The sequence below is a fragment of the Neodiprion virginianus genome, chromosome 4 (genome assembly GCF_021901495.1).
Source record: "Neodiprion virginianus isolate iyNeoVirg1 chromosome 4, iyNeoVirg1.1, whole genome shotgun sequence".
Classification (NCBI taxonomy): domain Eukaryota; kingdom Metazoa; phylum Arthropoda; class Insecta; order Hymenoptera; family Diprionidae; genus Neodiprion; species Neodiprion virginianus.
This window is the reverse complement of record NC_060880.1, coordinates 15,918,006-15,937,764: the sequence shown is the minus strand read 5'-3', so window position 1 is coordinate 15,937,764 and position 19,759 is coordinate 15,918,006. Positions and strand designations below refer to the sequence as shown.

Below are 19,759 nucleotides of genomic sequence, written 5' to 3'. Positions count from 1 at the left end.
CTTAATTTAATATATTTCGTTGGAGCAAACTCATGTCATCGATTCAAACGAAACAATTTGTTCGATCTATTTCTGGATTGTAACTTTTAAACAAGCCCGGGATAAAATAGCGGCGCAGCCGTTACGTTGACTGAAGATATCCTCAGCCAACGCAATTTATTAGCGCCGGATAAGACGCAACCGGTGTCGCAGTAACGTGACGAATGAAAGCTGCCGCCAGGCGAGTAGGAATTTCAACAAATGAGCATCGCCGAATTGCTGGAGTTCAGTCAAGCGCCGAACGTCATCGCGAGAAGTTCGCGCTCTGTGATCGGCAAAGGATTGCAAAAGCATTGTGCACATGCGGGTCGCCCAGTAGTGATCGCTGATTCGTAAATTTTGTTGGATATGTGTTGGTATAGTACAAGTGAAGGAAAAGGATTTATTTGACAAAAACAGTGTTGTGTCGTGATTATGTGAAGAAATTTACAACGCAAAGAACTATCGACTCTGAGGATTATAAGTGTACACAAACGTGCTGTTTCTTTCTTTCTTTTTCTTGTTCGATTAGTCGGCTGCACGTGGTGCTAATTGTATTTACACCTGGAGAGATCTGGCCTCAAAACTGCGATCGTCCCGATTTTACGACGATACAATCGAGTATTCACAGTACAGCGCTGAACAATCTTTGCTGAACATTGATTGTAAGCCGGTGAGTAAATCAACATAATTTTTATACGCACAATACGATTATTATCATTCGTGCACGCGAAATATACGTCATGTATTGAACGCAGGTAATTTCATTGCATTAATTCATTACCACATTTCATTGATATGCTAGATGCGATCCACACGACTTGGAATCCGTCTAATTACAAGTACTTTCAGCAGGGATAATTATTTATTAATGAAGTTGTATACTGTCATCATAGAACGACCATTTAGCCTACATTTTAAACACAGTGCTATTCATAAGGCTAACTTTTATTATAACTTATGTACATCATAGAATATACTTTTAAACAGCCGACTATATATACATATATGTATGTATAGTCCGGCAAGAGCGTGCGCGAGGCTATAGGTACACATTATTACGCATACGTGACGTTGAGTGTAATTTTCGAGTCGTTAACTCGGCGACACTTGCCTGCATGCACGCACGTATATGCACGCCTCTCTATACGTAGCCCATGAATTAGCGAGGAAAGAATTGAAGCCTTCATTGTATGTTATAATATCACGCAGTGGCTGTGAATGCACTAATGCAGAGCGCGATGCGGATTAAAACAACTGCAAGGTCTGATCATCGCCCGCTATTCGGTTAAGCCAATCCTTTCTCCTTGCTTGAACGGTTCCGTAGCTCCGAGACGATCTCGAATACCTATAGTACGCTGACTTTTGTTCCACTTTAGGGTTTTTTTTTATTTTGCCCATTTTTTTCTCATTTTATTAGCGAGTGGAAAAATCCGAGAACTAAGTAAACGGTCAAAAACCCCGCAAAGATTGTTCATACTGTTGTATATTATCGAAGAGTGATTGTCTACCTGAATTGGTATAGGTATAGTTATTATATTCGTACTCACGTGTGGATGCATGCAGTGCGAATTACGTCACTTCGAGTCTGAAGCGTCGTTGTCGAAATCGTGATGTAGTTATTCTCCCGTATTTATTAACTATACACTATTCAGTCATCGACATTAATAGCTGATATAGACGTGCCTTTCTGGCTGCAGCACCGCGTCGAATTTATAATGTTCTACAGAAATTTACATTAAATTGATGTACAGGAATGCATTTTTGTCCCTCTTCTTTGTGCACTGTCAGAACTTTTTCGGTCCACTTTTTCTTACATTTATCCATTTTTTATACATAATAATAGAGTGAACAATTAAGAATTAAGACCATGCGGCATTTAGTCTTTACCGACTAAGTAGATTGTTGCCATATTTTCAGTATTACACTATGCAACAAACTAAGTACTTTTTTCTCACTGGGTTTACAGTATGTAATTACAATTCCTTGCCTTAAAGTCAATTGAGCTTTATGAATAAAATTATCAAATCGCGTCAGGTTTCAAAGTGAAAAGCATTTATTGATTTTTTTTTTTTAAATTACATCAATAAGCGACACAAAAATTTATTTTTCATTTAAAAAGTTGCATTATTTTGAACGAATGACTTTTCTCTTCTAGTCAATTATCACGGTATCTCTCTGGAGACACCAACAGTAGTCTGCAAGCATGGCTGGTTCCCATCTACCTTGATAACGCTTCTCAAACTCTGCTATTTCCTCATGAAAGCGTTCTCCATGTTCATCGCTTACCAAACACATGTTTTCCGGAAAGAAACTCTAACGAGAGAGTTGAAAATGGATTTTCCACGATACATTGCATCCTAGTTTATGATAAGCATTCAGTATCAATTTCATTTTTTCGTGAAAATGTGATAACTTGTGGTTGCCGAGAAAATGAGTCTCCAGATCTGTATATAAGAACGTGGTTTTGAGACGTGATACCTAAATATAAATTTGTTTTCTTTTGTTTACTAAGTATACTTACCTAATACGAATAACTATTCGAGATATTGGTGATTTATTTAGTGTTGCATAGTCTCATCAAAGTCTGCGCAGCACTGATACAAAAATAACGCAGTCAGCGCGATGCTACATACAATATGGAACAAAGCTATAATATTCCAACACTTTTTGGTTTCATGAAAAAATAACTTCTGGAAATGTGTTATTGCGATAAGTCGTAATTCAATGATAAGAATACATTCCTTGACATTATTCTTCCGTAAACCAAAATCTTTTTTTCTGATATTTGTATTCCGCATTGCATATAAAATTACGCGGATTGCGGTGTTTTCTCATCAGTGATGCATAGGCTTTGGCAATAGTCAAAAGATGTGACATTTTACTCGGTCGGTAAGGACTGACTTGCTGGAGGAATTTTCGATCGATCGTTAATATATAAGAACATTATTATAAATTAGCATAATTTCAGAAAGTTATAATGTTAGTACCAAATTGCGCCTCTTGGGATCATAAAATCCCAATACAAAAAAAATACAAGTTCAACTTGTGTAGCTTACGACTCTGCACTGGGAATTGTAACATAGCAGACTTGAATATTGCGTTCAAATGGCGATATTACATTACATTTAGTTAAAAGAAAATCTAACCGAGCCGATTTCGACAATTCGTACAAAACAACACGCTCTGCAGGCTCGAGAATATTAAGCCAGGTCAAGGAAACGGCGCGCATGCAGCGATTCTAGAATTCAAACAATTACAAATAGGAACGAAAATGGGGGCGTGGCTAAGCAATATGGCGGCAAGAACTGGGCTATCAGGACAGTGTTTTAAATCAATTACGCGAATATGGAAGCACAGAAAACTCGGTGCAAGCTGCGAAGCTTTAGTTAATACGCAAGGAATCGATATACCGCAAAAAATCCCATGAAAGAGATTTTTTGAAACTAAATACGGCCTACTCAGAGTAACGCATTATTTTGCCACCAGATGTCACAGCAATACATTTTAGTTCCCAAAACGGCTCGGATCAGAATCGGCGCGGTTCTGCCTTCCACTTTGTACTCTCTATCTTCATAGGTATACATACGAGTACAATACTTTATTCTTTATAAATCACAATTATGTTTGCAATACAAGGTAGTAAGAGTAGAGTTACAGCAGGAAGTTGGCAATAGTAGTAGAAACAAGACTATACTTAACAATACAATACTTTAGACAGTTTTACGCATCTGACGAAACGGTGTAACGAATATGTAACTAACAATATAGTTTGACGGAAGAGTATTTTCGGCCCTCGTTTATTTGGAATGGTATATTATTATTACGTGTCTACAGGATACGTATATCATGAGGTACGCTCAACACGTGGTAGCCTCTTCCGTTCCCATAAGACATCTCACCTATAGGTATAATATTAATTTCTCGTCAGGAAACAACGACCGCAACGAAGACGAAGACTTGTACATACTGTATAACACCAGCTGCCTACTCGATCGTACAAAATCGCACCTTATACGATATACGGACACGTTTCACGGCCAAAAGAAGCGCGTTACCCGCATGATATGCATTTAACATTGCGGTCAGAGTGCAGTAGAAGTCTTTCTTTCTATTTCTATTTCTCAGGTGGGCTTATTTACTGCGCTATGCACATGTACATGTGTGTGCGCACGTACGTACCTGTTAAATAGGGTAAGGTAACGAAAGTCGACACAGGTATAAGGTGATACGAGTATATACAGCGCCTATTAGAGGTTCGGGATTAGCTGTATCGATCGGTCTTATATGGTACATTATATACAACTTTCCAGGTGTTTTACACGCTCGTGCGGATCTCAAAATTTCGTTTTTCTCTATTCCTTTTCTCTTTTCAATCGACTGTTTGGAGCACATATTATTATTATTATTAAATATAACATAAACTTTCGTGGTTGATTTTTTTTGTTTTATCTTATCCACACTGGATCGTGACATTAACTATACCTGCAGACGGGAAAAATTTTCTTTTTAGAAACGCATCATATGTTGTTTACCTCAGATCTGCAAGTATTTCTCTTCGGGTATACACGAGTCTTAAACATCCAGCAGCAGCGACAGAGTTCCGTTGTACAGTCGTAGGTATGTGTGTGCATACATACATGGATATATGCATGTGGAGTGTGTATAAGCGTCGGGTTGTATAGGAATTACGATTTACGTTTTGGTATAAGACGAGTCGCGTTGCACGGTTCGAGTGGATCAGGCAACCGGTTATCAGAGACGAAGGAACTCTCTTGCGATGCTTTTTGTACGTTGTACACTCACGTATACGTCGTAAATACGTACCCTAGCTGTACAATACATAAATTGTTCAGGTGAAGGTGAACTCAACTTTGTGAGATGAAATAGAAGTATAAAAGTATAGGAGAATACTGCCTATAATATAATAATGTAGCAGGAACGAAAAAAGTAGAGTACAAGTTACAGATGTGTGCGTGTAGATTTACGTGTATATGTATGGTATACCTATGATTACACCGAGATCCCGATAAGCCTGCGGGAAGATTGTAGCCACCGACGTTATGCCTGGCTGACCTGCAGGTGCTCGCGTATCCGAACCGTGGCTTCCGGAATGGGTAAAAAAAGCTCACGGCACAACAGACCTGCATGTTGTAGCCATGCAGGGTGTTTGTAAATTATCGCAATTCTGAATGTCCAGAGTTTGACACAGGTTGAAATGTTGTGCCTGTAAAAGGATTGGAAAGTTGAAGAGTTGCCCAATATCGTATTTTGAAATATGCGAACATTTATAACGTGTGTGTAAGAATTTGAAAACTTACGAACGAAGTAGAATTATAAGCGTGACAATACGTAGTCTTGTATAAAGTATATAATACGGAAATAATATCGAGTGGTCAGAATTTTTACAATTCTTCGTTTGGACTCTTCTACATTTTTTTTTTCTCTCTTTGCTCTCGGTTTTGTTCAATCGTCAGGGGTGTTTTCAGTTTGTAAAGCAAGTAGAATATTCAATCAGTAACAATTGTGACAGTCTGACGGCAATGAAAGAGAAAGAAACAAGAATCAAGTATCTCTGAACGAGATCACTAGAGGCGACTTCCGCCGAAAGTAACAAGATTAAATTATACCCCTTGTATCCTCGGAGCTATTGTATGCGGGTGAATTTCCGCTTGGAGTACAAGTTGTTATCAGTCTTGACAATATTATATGCCTGCCGTTTGTTGGTCACAGGCATTAGTTCAAATTCTGCAAAATAAATTGGCAAATCCTGTGGTGAAAAAATAAAAAGTGACGACCTTTTACCGTCTCTTACGTAATACCGGTAATTGAGAAGCCGCTGAAATAACTTCGTAGCGTGCGAATGAATGGATTAATTGTAGACGGATTAATCAGCTATGAGTAGTGTAAGAACTGCACATTATGTGTGAAATTATGTACTTTCATTATTGTTATTATTATTTTTGTCGTTTTAACGTGAATTCGAACAAGCATTGAATATATACTACAAATAGAACTCGTGCTAATCACACTTACGGAGCTGTTCAGTGTATAATAATTAATCTGTAACTTAAGGACCCCGCAAAATCCTTATGAAAATTGTAGACATACATATATATATTAGGGTGTTTCAAAAAAAGACGGATTTTTTTTTTCTTATGGTGACCAAAAATTCATAGTATACCTAAAAACAAAAAATTTGGCGCCAATATGAGCTCTTAATATCAATAGTAAGGTTTGCCTCTATCCATTTCTTTATTTTCCATTTAAATAACACGGGAAATTTTTTTTTTCATTTTTGAATTTTTATTACTTTGGAACGGTTCATCGTAACAACAATCTGAAAACAGACATTTGTAGAAAATTTCACGCTCTACAAAAAACGTCTGAAGATCAAAGTTCCTCAGATCAACCGTTTCAAAGACATCAGCGATCAAAAATACCACTAATCAAAAATTTTGAATATTTTCCAATAAAAGTACACAAAACATATAACATATATTTCTATCTATGGATTTCGTGATTTTCAATAATTATAAAGCTTCGAGGGAACTTGAGATCAAACAAATCACTCAAAAAAGTGCACTGTTGATTCTCAAAGACAGGCAGGAAACTATGATCGATTCCATCCATGAAGTCGCTGCTTTACTGGAAGAAGGTGAAAAAGCGTCAGATTTCGCTTGAAAAACGAGATCTTCCGGCTTTTGCAATAATCGACTTGTCCCGTTTTTCACGCGTATGCGGAGCCTCTGCGAATCGGTTGTGCAATTTTTGAGTGATATAGTTTATTTCAAGTCCCCCTTGAAGCCTTGTAATTCGTAAGGGTCGCGCACTTCATATTTATAAAAAAAAATTCATAACCCCCCCCTGCATCTTCCGAGGTCTATATCTCGGAAACGACTGATTTTTGGGACTTGCCCCCATGAGAAATTTTGATCGGGCGGACATGTTCTATAACGTACTGAAAATCCAGCTAACTCTACCGTGAGCCAATTTCCACAAGGATTCTGAGGGGTCCTTTGTTATTAGATGTATTATACCCATGTGTAATGTATAATCCATGCGCGTGTTATTAATTGACCTAATTTTTCTACCACACGCGGGCTCGGCTCTGTTGTTTGTTATAGTTATATGGAACGCAACTCTTCATATTATGTACAGTAATTTTAGCTCGGAATTAAAGTGCGCGTGCGATTATACTCGCTATACATATTAATTGTTATATGGGATCGTCCTCGCCGCTTCTTCTTCGCTTTGCAGGTTTCTCGCTCTTAATATAATAATTATACCATTGCGGTAATTTGCACGCGCGTGTGTGTGATCTACGAAACCGTCTCTCTGTGCATACCCGTATTTTACAATAACAGTAATAATAGCGCGTGATAGTACTAAGTTATAACTAACAATGATAAATATATCTGCAGCATAAATTATTTTAATAATATGTATGCACGCATCGCCGAGGAAAGTAAAAACCGGTTGGATTTTATTTAAAGGTTTCTTTTTTTTGCCGTTTCTTCGTTTTTTGTCATTTACGAGCGGAATTTTACCTGTACACCGTAATACGTCCGAGTCGTGGTTTCGAGCGATGCGTGTTAATATGCATTGAGCAACTGTCTATTTTTAGACATACGCTGTTCGTATAATACACAACTATCCAAAATTCGTCGATTTATCGTTATATACCGTATAATACATACCATGTATATCTGTATATGATATCTATTATGTATATTTTGTACATTATGTAGAAATGCGGGCGATCTCGCGATTTTTGGGACTCTGGCTTTATCAGATCGTGTGGTGACGTAATTACAACTCGCATTATACATACTTACGTATATTATAGGTATATGTTACATACACATACCGTATACGTATACTTGACCTGTGTCTGAACGGTGACGTAATTCGCGAGAAAAAGAAACGAAGTCAGAAATCACCCTTTCATGTATGCATGCGTGATGCCTACACGTATAGATAGATAAGTGGGACTGTTCGCTATGGGCTGGAGGCATTTGAACCAAGGTTGGCCGGTTCTGCCGATGATATTATGCGGATTTGTCACAGTTTGCGGTGAAACGATCTGTTCAGGCGTAGATTATGGGCGTTATTTTTTGAAAATCGCTCGTTTATAAGGAATAGAAAATGAAAACTGAAAAAGTCAAGAGGTACACATATAGGTATAACGATATAAACGACCTGCAGACTCGTTGATTATACTTCCTAGTACGTGAAAAGAAAGCATAAGAAAGAAAAGAAACAGAAACGAAATTATACGGGATAAGAAAAGCATGCAGCGAGATAAAAACCGCGACTAATTATTTCCAGCTAATAGCGATAGTGAAGGGAAGCTATTTCGTGACACGATTACTGTTTCTAGAAACAGTTTTCTGATGTCAGAATATTAGTTATCATAGGTATATCAACTGACAATTGAACAATTCACAAGATATAACCTCAAAGCCCGTCTCGCACCGAAATAAGTAAATGAAAAATCTGTACGATATTTGTTCAGCCGTAGTTGACCAGAGCGGACTTTATGACGATAGCACGATAGTTTTACAAAACAATTCCAGATCCATTCGAAATTGTAGTTTAAAAAAAAAAAATGTGATCCCAATCCCCGTGTAAAATACTCTTAAATTGGTCACGTGACATCATGCTCAAAAGACGTTAAATTTCAGACACAGGCATGCGTCACATTGGCACAATTATGTAATAATTTTATGCAAGGAATCAACTATTCATCAAGTTTCGTTGTTATTTCAACAAATATAACATATCGTGATATAGCGAAATAATTTTACCGCTCATCTCACAAAGGTCTCGTGAAACGTTGTACAGATCAAGCTGGCCGATGACGTCATGTCACAATTTTAAACCAGTCTTTTCTCCCGCCGCGCCGATCAAACGCCGGGCAGCGTGGCGGGACTCTCGATTCGAATCTATCTCTCACAACAATTGTAACCGCTCAATTATTAATAACGCTATGTATGGTCTGATTACGTTTTAACCGAATCGTTGACTTTGCGAGCAAATGTGCAGGATATTTCATCTTACATTAAACGCGTGCGATGCCTTTCACACTTGTATTATAGGTATAGCTGTAGCGATTACAACGGATAAATATTTTTTTTATCGGTGTATTAGAAGCCCGTCATTTAAAAGAATAATGAACTTTAAAAATTAGGCACTGTAATCGCTCGCTTGACGCTGCATTTCAGGAAAGGTTGAGAGTATTCTAATGTAAACACTCCGTCACTCTGCAGACCCGTTATAGAATGTGTTACATGCATGTATTTATCCAATAGGTGTTGTGCTACGAACGAGTTGCGGCTATCTTACAGTAAAACACGAGCACAGTTCCGCGTGTCCTCGATTTCATAAACTACTCGGGAAGAAGAATATACTTTTATTTTTGCTCGCTATTTAACAATGACACTCGAAAGATGTAGCTATTTTTATACGTGTAATACGCAATGATACTTGTCGCTCTCGAATCTTGTAATACCTATACCATTACATACCCAGAGCTATGTAATTACGGATGTCGTAGATTTTTCAATTACACCTAAAGCATGCTTAACTCAACGTATTGTATATATGTACATACCTGAAGTATTACTTAATATACATTATATCGTACATAAGTGTATAATTTCATTTTATATTAAACATTTCTGTTTTTTTTTTACAGGAAAGTGGCTCAACTTGGATCATAGTTATGGATCGTCCTATTATCATAGACACGATGCAGTTCCTGCATGCCAGGAGATAAACAGAATGGAAAGAAAAAGTGCTCATCGACTACTTCAGAGTACATCAATGCAAATATACGATTTGATCACCAGCTCTTTCATTCATCTTGATTAGCACTTTTAAAGTGCAACTGCGAAAAAAAATCAGGATATTGGTGAAGTATAAATAACGAAAAAAAATAACTTCATCGCAAGAAGAGAAAATATTACCACCATGGAAGGAAAAAATATTACACGAAAGGAGTTGGTCAACGTTAATTTATTGTCACTAAAATGCCTCATGTTCTGCTTCTTCGGAGGTAATTATTAGTTATTTATTCAAATTCAAATTCAAATTGATTTTTTTTTTTTTAATTATAGTACATAGGCCTAGACAGAACTGACTTGCAAAAAATGTTCAGACGCTTGTCCGTGCCTGAGCCCCTTTTATGTTTTCCTTATCCTATTTTACTATCTGTCATGTACTAATAATAACAAAAATAAATTTGAGTCTAGCGTTAATGTTCATTTATCTCCTAAATTTGAATATACATTTTTTGTTTCTTTCTTTAACTCTATTTATTTATTCATTTATTTACTTATTTACCAGCGGGCGATGTCCATACAACAATATAACGAATGCTTACTAAAAGAAATAGATGAAGCGTTCGCAACCATTATATCAATAATAATGAAAATATGAAAATTAAACAAAATCAATATGTTTGTTTTACATAATACAAATTATTTACTTAAAAGAAAACATGCATTTCGATACCTCGTTTCCCGAAGTACAAATTGTTAACCAGTCCATGTGTTTGTTGAATACTGATGAAAACCGAATTGAAAGAGACTGTAATAAAATATTGTTAGAGGTAACTGGAATTTGAAAGTATTCTAGCTTTGTTTTGTCTGAGTTGTATTCATGTATATTGACTGAAAATCTACTCAATAGTTCAATGGATTGATAATAATTTAAATGCAATTATTGTTATCATTTTCAATATATTCGAATGTCAAGTGATTGACCAATTATGACAAACTATGAAAACGAATGATTTCTTACTCCTCAGGTATGGGCTGTCTCTTCCCTTTTCTACCACTTCACATGCTTGCCACAGGCCTGACCTACGAAGAGGCTAAAATAGTGTCAATTGTCTCGCCGATAGTGGCGATGATAGGCCCATTGGTGGCTGGTCCATTGGCAGACAAGTTGGCTGGTCGACAGGGGTCCAACAGCAGAGCATCGACAGGAAAATACCTTCGAGTAATGATAGCAGTGACTTGCATACTCGGTGCTATATTTTACGCTGCACTAATGGCGATACCCAGAGTCGAGAGGCTGACGATACCCCAGGAGAGAAATCCCCAGGTGAAATTTTCCTGCGACGAATCTGGGGCCATTGTATTCAAGGACAGATGCAAGCTCCCGGCAACCTGCTACGAATGGCCCGAAATAAAACCTGGACCCATTCGACTCACCAACTGCGACTACCAGTGCAAACTGATCAATCCCGAGCCCCTCGTTCAAAACGACGTCACCACTTTGAAGCCCTTCACCACGGATTACGTCGACGAAAGCGAGAGCAGTGGCGACCTGACTGTCATTCCCATCGAAGAGAATGAAAAAGACCATCGGGTTAGTAGGTTTTTCTTTCTCCATTTGTTTGTTGGCGATATTCTTTAATATTTGATGAAAATCTACATTCTCAGTTTGTGGCATATGTATGTTTTCAAGCTTTGCATTGAGTTAGCGTATAACGATATTATTTCTTATCGAATCTTTAATTACCCCAGCAATCTATCTATAAGAGGGAAACGATTGAGCCACCGCACCTCTGCGTAAAGGAGGATGGAGTTGACGTTTGCCACGTGTACACAACCTCCTCGGGCAGTATTAATATATACGCGACTCTTCAGCAGGCCAGAAATCCCGATGAGATATCCGAGCGATGCGCCTATCCTATGAGCGATCAATTCTCTTGCAGGATACCCACGGTGCTGAGAACGAAGATGTTAAAATTTAACAAGAGCTGCAGCATAGACTGTGATCTTTACGAGCCGTACAAAATGTCAGGTAAACAGACTATACCCCTGCATCAAATCATTATTTCAGACGACGGTGTTGCTGTGTTCGGATTTCTTTTATTCTGAGAAATCGTCCGACGTCTGCCAAGAATGGGAACATCACTCTGTGACACTTTCTTTGTTGTTCGCAGACAGTGTTTTGGCCCAGGTGAAATGTCAGCAGATAATTGGCGACCCAGATCACACGTTTTGGAGTTATCTGGTAGTGCGATCCATCGCCGACGTGTTTCCAACTACTACGGTAGCACTTCTGGACGCAGCTGTGGTCATTGCGACTCGCGAGACGTCCTGTGGCCGTGGTGACGTCGGCCGACAACTGGCCTTCGGATCCCTCGGCTTTGCCATATTTGGCCCATTGACAGGCTATTTGACGAATCTGGTCGAAGGCACTCAACCTTCCTTTTCAATACCTATCGACATATTTGCGGCACTGATGGTAATATCAGCTCTAATTGCTGTTTTTGCTAACGGCATGCCTCTCAGTCCTCCGGAATGGTGGTGGCACACCAGGAGCGGAATGCTTGCCCTGCCGATGAGCGCCATCAAGAGATACGGCGGCGAAACCGCAGCCTTGCTGTTCGTTCTGGTGATAATGGGGATATTCTGGAGCGCCATGGATACCTACCTACCCTGGTAATTGGAGATTGAACAATGAGCAATGCTCTGCCACTAACGATTGTTCTCATATCTACAGGCACCTCGAACAACTGAATGCTGACGTAGTATTGATCGGCGTTTGCCTGACCATCGGCGCTTTGCCAGCAGTGATTTTCCTCTGGAAATCTGAACACCTCGTTGATTACTGTGGACACAGCAATCTCTTGATTACAGCGTTTACTATTTACATCGTCAGGTACAGACCCGAACAAGAAATCAGAATACATAGAAATAAACAAGATTCAGAAAGAAATTATCATTCACATTATTCACCGGCAGATTCACCGGATTGAGTCTAGTGTCTGGAGATCCATGGTGGTCCCTTGCCTCCGAGGTGTTGGAGCTGTTCACACTTGGAATAATGTGGGTGACAGCGATTCTTTATCTCAGACACTTGGTGCCTCGTCATCTAACCGTCACGGCTCAAGCTTTGCCGGTGATTGCTCATTTTTGCATAGGTGAGTTTGCACACCAGGGAAACTTACTCTTATCAATTGGGGAATATTTTATTTTTGACCGAATTACAGGTCGATGCATCGGGGCAGTTATAAGCGCGTACGTCGACGTCGGCCAAAGGAACGTTGACTCGCTTCGATTCGTCTACAAGTGCATGGCAGTTGCAGCTGCAATAATTGCCTTGAAATACTTTATCTGGTATCACGCATTGATAAGGCCGAAATGCCACGCGCAAAGCACTCAGGGACCTCGTCAGCCACCGACTATAATGGAAGGTGTGTACCCTAGTTAGGATCTTCGATATTTCTGATGAGACTGACTGATTATGCTATTTACAATTTCAGCGATGAACGGAAACGGCAATTATACACCCTTGCGAGTATATCACAATGGCAGAGGCAGGAAAGGACAGTTTCGGTACTAGGAAGAGGATTATTATATTATCTTTATTTTTTTTTTAACTCGTTAATCACGGTGCTTACTTATAATGTAGCTTTTGCACATATCCACGACTACATATCAATTGTTTCTATATTACCCATCCATTTCTTTAAAACAGTTACCAGTATAACGGCTGGTAAAAGGATATTTCATACATTCGTGTAGTATTCAGTATTATACGTATATGATAACTTGAGAGTCAAAGAAGAGTAATTTGCTTCACTTTTATGGAGAAAAATCGTTCTCCTTGCTAAGCATTCGTTTCAAAATATAGTAGGTGTGCTCTTTCTGTGACTGCATCAGCTTTATTGTGCAATTTATACGTACGAATGAATAACCAATTACACGCATCTTCATTGATTAGATAACGATTGAGAATTCTTTTTTTTTATACTGTGAAAAAAGTTCCAAGTTTGAAAGTTCTTCATTTCCAACAAGAATGGAGAAATTTCTTTTTTGTAAACAAATATTTTTTGTTATATAAATAATAATAATAATACTAATAATCATAATAATAATAATGATAATATTTATGAAAAGAATTGCGAACAGAGATGATCTTTTCTCATTGCAACGATTATATACAACTTACGGTTAAGATTCGTTTCTGTGTGATATCTCAGTTGAAATTAGGACAGAATTGACTGAGCAGTAAATAATGCTTAATGGCACATTATTAATATGATATATTTAGTCTATATGGTGTTAGTTATGCATATTACTTGATAATATATATAACTAGTGCCTGATTCAGAGGAGAAAATTTTCTCTTGTGCTACGATGATATTCTGTGAAAAATGAATAATACCCTTGCTTATTGTTTTTCACTTTCATGGGACGAAATCTGATCCTATTATTAAGTTTTTTATTTAGAATATCACAATTTTCACTCACACATTTGTGTAAACGAAAAACCATACCAAGTGTTGTCACAAATTATTTCCGAATAATTTAGTTGCAAAGCATTTAAGATAGATTGCAAACTGTCTATAGAGAATGCAACTTCGAAAATTTTAGGTGACTTGAAAAATTAACGAAGGAGCCAGGAATTGAACCTGGTGTCTAGAGATGCTTTACTAGAGACTTACTCCACTAGACCACCTAGCCGCCTGACTACAATGTCATTAATTTCTCTCATCATCTGTATTCGAAGTTTGTTTTGGCTCGTGGGCCGTGTATTTGTAGATGTCTATAGCAACTGCAGTGCATTTATTATATTCGTAATTATCCGAAGACGGGGAACGCGCTTGTACAGCTAACAGATTTAATGTACGAGTATTGTAGTCGATGTTAATTTTTTTTTACCCTGAAAATATTTTTTGTAACAACTGACTATTAAAGTTATTGACTACCATGTTATAAAGCAACCAAATACAAAATAGATTATTTAAATAACAGTTTTTTCGTCAATTGAAATTGAAATTTTTATCATTATTATCAATTCGTGTAATTTGTTTTCTTTTCTAGTTCATTATTTATTAACATCGCTGGATACAATAATAATTACAATTAACAGTAGATTTTTTTTCATTTTTACCTTATTCATCTTCATATAATTTGATTATTTTGGAAATTAAAAACTGCTAGTATAAAGCATGTGCAGATGTTACTTATTTACAATAAAATTCTATTAAACTAATCGTTTTCTAAGAAACAGCTTTCACAACATGCCGGTGCTTTTAGATCGGATGCTCTATTCACAGATCAGTGAAAAAAAAAAAAAAAAAGAACAAGAACTGATTAAAATGTTGAAACAGGAAATTGACTAACGCATGTGGCAGAATGATTTCAAAAAATCTAATTTCTTAGCAATACATGAAACACTAAGTAATTAACGATGTCATTCGTTATTGAACAGGCATCAATATTATTTCTCCATTTCACGACTACATTAGTTGTTTTATACACATGAAATAAGAGTGAATGATGAAAGTATCATTTTTCATTTTTCAACAAACATTCAGTGCGTCACATCACAGATCACACTAGTATATTGGTAGAATAAAACAGAATCAGTAAAGAAAAATCTTCAAGCTTTAGAAAAGAGGTTTTTATTCTTGTTAAATTCGGCTAACACCAACTGTTTATAAACTTACTTAATATTCAATAGAACGAAAAAATGACAATGTAACAATTTCAATCAATTGTTGAGTTACGATGGCAAAATGTGTGTGTATAATATATACATAGGTATATGTACTTAACATAGACCCAGCTGTGATTGTAAAACTGGGTGTTGTCAGACAGTTGACGAATGAATTTCCATGAATGAATTTCCACGAAAGAATTTTATTTATCGTTTTGAATCACAGATTAAGGCAGACAGAAAAATAGGTTTTATCGTGAAAATATCGGAATCTAAAAAGCATCGTTTTTGTATTTGGATATATAAATTTTTAGCTGCCGGTAAAATTGACAAAGATAAGTGGAATGATAAATTACCTGCAAAATATTCTCACAGTAAACCATTGATTATAACCAATTATTACTGATATAAATCGGAGATGAAGCAAATGAGAAACAGTGGCAGCGTTTGCCAGCTTTATCTATACAAGTCCCAATGAGGAAGCTGAAATGCAAAGTATTTGGAAAATGTAATAATAAGTCGCGTGGTATTTACGTATTTGTGCCATACCAGCGTAAACATACTTTATGGTGCAAATATAAGGCGATATAAACCACTAAATTTGATCTTGAATTATTTAAATTGAGTTTTACAACCATCCACACGAAATCGAATCAACCTGGAAAAATGTCACTTTCACTTTTAAAACGAACGGGAAAAATCATTGAAACATTTCCAGATAAAAATAAATAATTTACGTCAATTTGAGGCAATATGATAGCTGAAAAACGCCCCGGCCCTCTGCGTTAATCTGTGACGATGATTGAGAAATCAAAAAATTCCTAGTCAATGATGGTACACTCGTCTTCACTGGCAACAATAGTCGATGTTTTAAGTTGTGTTACATGGCGTGAAACAACCTCGTCATCTTTACTGCTACTCCTACTTCGTTCGTCTTCTTCTATTAGAGCCTGTACAGCGATATCTATTTCTTCCTCATTTGCGACCTGATCAAAATTCTGTTTTCGCCTGTCTTTTTTACCATGCTCTGAATGTTTCTTGGCTAAAGTATCATTATTTCTACTAGTTTTTAAGTCCTCGGACAATTCTGTAACAAGCTTTGCGAGTTCTTTGATCAAGTGAGTTGACTTGCCCTGTTCTTTGTTTTCTTTCCCGGATTCATCACTCGTCTCAGAGGTACCGGTTTTGCTTTCGCCGTTATTCACGCCATTTTGCAATGGAGAATCTATGCTCTCTAGCATTTCTAGAACGAACGGTGAATTGGCTTCTATTAAATCTTTTAATGGCGTTTCATTCGGGTCCGGCAAACCTTTCTCATCTTCCGTTGAAATCTCGTTATCTTCCCTATGCTGCAAATAGAATATAAATTGTTCCTCAAATTTACCGTCGTACTCGGCGGGTACAATAACTGGCTTTAACATTTCAGATCGATCCACCGGATCATACTCGACTTTGGTAAGCACAGAATGTCCTATGCATTTTTCATAATCTCTTTCAACGATGTCATACACTTGAACAGATTTGTCTGCCTTTTTGACCGGATCACCAATTGCCACGTCAACTGTGTCTCTTTCTCGGAATGATTTAATACACTTTATTTTCTCTGGTATACGCATATCGTCTGACTCGTATTCATCGATGTCGTCCAATTCTGATTCCGAATTTGTACAGATCATATCCAGTGGTATTGTGAAATCCTTTTCTGGTTCATCTCTTTTTCCCTTAACAACGTTGTCGCAGCTTCTGGTCTGTCTAGATTGCTCGAGCATTGTTTTTCTCCAATTATCATACTTGGTTATGACCTGATCATTTATGTTGGATAGCACATCAATTGCTTTGGCAATCGCGTGATGAAATCGTCTCGTTTTCGTACGCATAGCTCTTAGCTTATTAGGTTCCGCTAAACCTGACAACGGTATCTTCGTCAATTCCCAACCAATCATTTTAAATAGAACTTTCACTTCTTCGGTACGAAGATCCATCTCTGCTTCAACTTTGTTGTTAATTTTCTGAATAAGCTTGTCTTTGAGAAATTCACGATTTTGTCTTGTCACAATGTTACCGTTGGCTTGCCCGATTGTAGAGTCTTCCGAATCACTGTCGATTTCAATAACCGTTTCAGCTTTGTCGTCCATGTCGTCCTCATTATTCGAAATTCCAGGCGAGACTGACTGTGGTTTTTTTCCTAAAATACGTGCCGTTGACAGTGGATAATTCTTCGACGTCGTCGGTATTGTCACCATAGGAACTTGTGGCTGAATAGCTGGAGCTCTGAGCGGCAGCGAGCTGTATTCAATGGTATGCACACTTGCAGGCGGGCAAGGTTTGCTCGAGTTCTCAACCATGAGCATTTTAATTCTGGTATTAGGTATAGGTAAAATTGGGTGTAAGGTTCTCGGACGTTTGCGATTGATGTAGCTATTTCTTATGGGTGAAAGTGGGGGTAGCGTTGGTTTGAGCAAATTGGCCGTCGGTATAGGATTGATTTGGAGCGGCGGTGGCGGGCAGCGGCCTCTCGATGGTAGCTCTGGTATAGTGGGATCCGGAGTCAAAGTATCAATGAGGGTTTCACTGCTGCTGTCGCCTTCAACCATAGATTGAACACAGGGTATCATGGGTAGCGGTACGTCATCATCATCAAAGTCAACTGTTTCGTTTGGATTCTTTGCCGGAATTCGAGTATTGATCGTCGGCCTGACTTGCTCACCGTTTGTAATCGATGAAAAGCGAGGCGATTTTCTGTGCATTCTACGTCTGAGTGACAACGACATTTCCTCCAGTTCGGGATAGAACGTTTCGTCATCTTCTTCCAAATCGCTTGTCCTTCTGCGACGTTTTGCTTTGCGCTTGCGCATGCAACATTTTGCTTCATCTAACAACATCTTCTCCGTCAATTCCTCCGTGCTCATTACTTTGTCGTTTCGCAGTATTCTGAAACCAATGATGACAATTAAAATAAATATTCGTCGGACCTTTACTTTTGCTGAATAATATGCAAAGCTAAAATTCAAGCAAGTATTACCTCGTTACGGTTTGAATGTGCTGCAATAAAGCCCAGCATATAGCCCTCAGGGTGTAAACATCCGTCGGGTCGCAAACAAAGCATTTCCACTTTTCTTCCCCCTCTATCTTGATTCGCATTAGTGGATCAAAATTTCGCTTGATACACTTATTGCAGATTGTATTGCTGCAGTACGAGCAGCAGTACAGATTGCCACCATTGGCACACCATCGACAGAACATATCCGTTGCATCTTCACCTGAAAAAGGTATACGAAACAATGAATAACTGTCAAAACAATTAGCTGCTTGAGAATAACCATGATTCCTTTATTACTTGAGAGATCTGAGTGAGTGAGGAATGACTCGATATTGCATTGAAAATATTGGGTCTAACTAGCAACAGAAGTGTTTTACCTTGTTCAAAGTTTCCATCTCCGTAAAACTCGCGGCAGGCGGCGCACAGCAGAGTACGAAGCACGGGATGTGCGTACATGTTACAAGCACTTGCTGGTGCGGATCCAATGTGAATGTCGCACGCTGTACAGTGAATCTTTCGATGACGCACAGCGGCAACATCTGAAAGGAAATTAGTCTCGCTGGAATGGCGGTTGAGATAATATTTCTGATACTTTATAATGAGTTAGACAATATCCGTGCATTGATTCTTTGCGACCGTTGTCAAGTTCTTTAAAGCTGGAAGAGCGAAGGATTCGGAAATTTGAAAAAGTGAAGGATTCCGAGGGCTGTGTCGCGATGCTTTTCTAATGTCGAGAGCCTGAGGCGGTTGAGTAGCAACATTTAGTGTGTTCGTGTTCTCACCATCGCCGAACATTAGATTGTAAAAATGCGCCTCTTCTTCGGACAATTCCGAAAGATCGGGAACTACGAGCTGATGTTCTCCCTTAAGTGTCACTGGAATTAAGGTTAGTTTAGCTTGACGAGTGGTTCCGAAGGATATAGTTTTCCTTTTGAGAACGTTTAATACTAACCCTTGGATTTGTTTACTATCGCCTGCATCGCGGTTGATATCGAATATTTTAGATCCATAATATTTCCGGTGAAATAATAACGATATTTCAACGAAAATGTAGCATTATGCTGTTCAAAATTCTATGTACGGCGCCACCATTTTTGTGCTGGTTGGCTGGCCTTGCGCCGCTGCCAGGTTTCTCTGCCTGCCTCAATTTCGGGATTGGCGACTTGCAACGACGTTTTTTAGATATTTTGCGCGTATGAATACAAAAATCGAACGGGTCTCCTAGTTTATCTG

At 38.2% G+C, this 19,759-nt stretch overlaps 2 protein-coding genes across 2 annotated transcripts; one reads left to right on the top strand and one right to left on the bottom strand.

Annotated features, from left to right (window-relative positions):
• Positions 1 to 260: 260 nt before the first annotated feature.
• On the top strand, positions 261 to 14,795 carry LOC124303170 (uncharacterized). Its single transcript, XM_046760060.1, has 9 exons — positions 261 to 691; positions 9,719 to 10,078; positions 10,832 to 11,397; positions 11,556 to 11,835; positions 11,978 to 12,479; positions 12,541 to 12,699; positions 12,783 to 12,961; positions 13,031 to 13,234; positions 13,304 to 14,795. Exons 2-9 carry the CDS (start codon positions 9,994 to 9,996, stop codon positions 13,381 to 13,383), a joined length of 2,055 nt encoding a protein of 684 aa, XP_046616016.1. The 5' UTR covers positions 261 to 691; positions 9,719 to 9,993; the 3' UTR covers positions 13,384 to 14,795.
• LOC124303167 (uncharacterized) lies at positions 14,276 to 19,617 on the bottom strand. The gene is made up of 5 exons (XM_046760056.1): positions 19,479 to 19,617; positions 19,309 to 19,401; positions 18,904 to 19,065; positions 18,509 to 18,746; positions 14,276 to 18,417 (listed from the first exon to the last, which is right to left on the bottom strand). Exons 1-5 carry the CDS (start codon positions 19,534 to 19,536, stop codon positions 16,308 to 16,310), a joined length of 2,661 nt encoding a protein of 886 aa, XP_046616012.1. The 5' UTR covers positions 19,537 to 19,617; the 3' UTR covers positions 14,276 to 16,307.
• Positions 19,618 to 19,759: the final 142 nt, after the last annotated feature.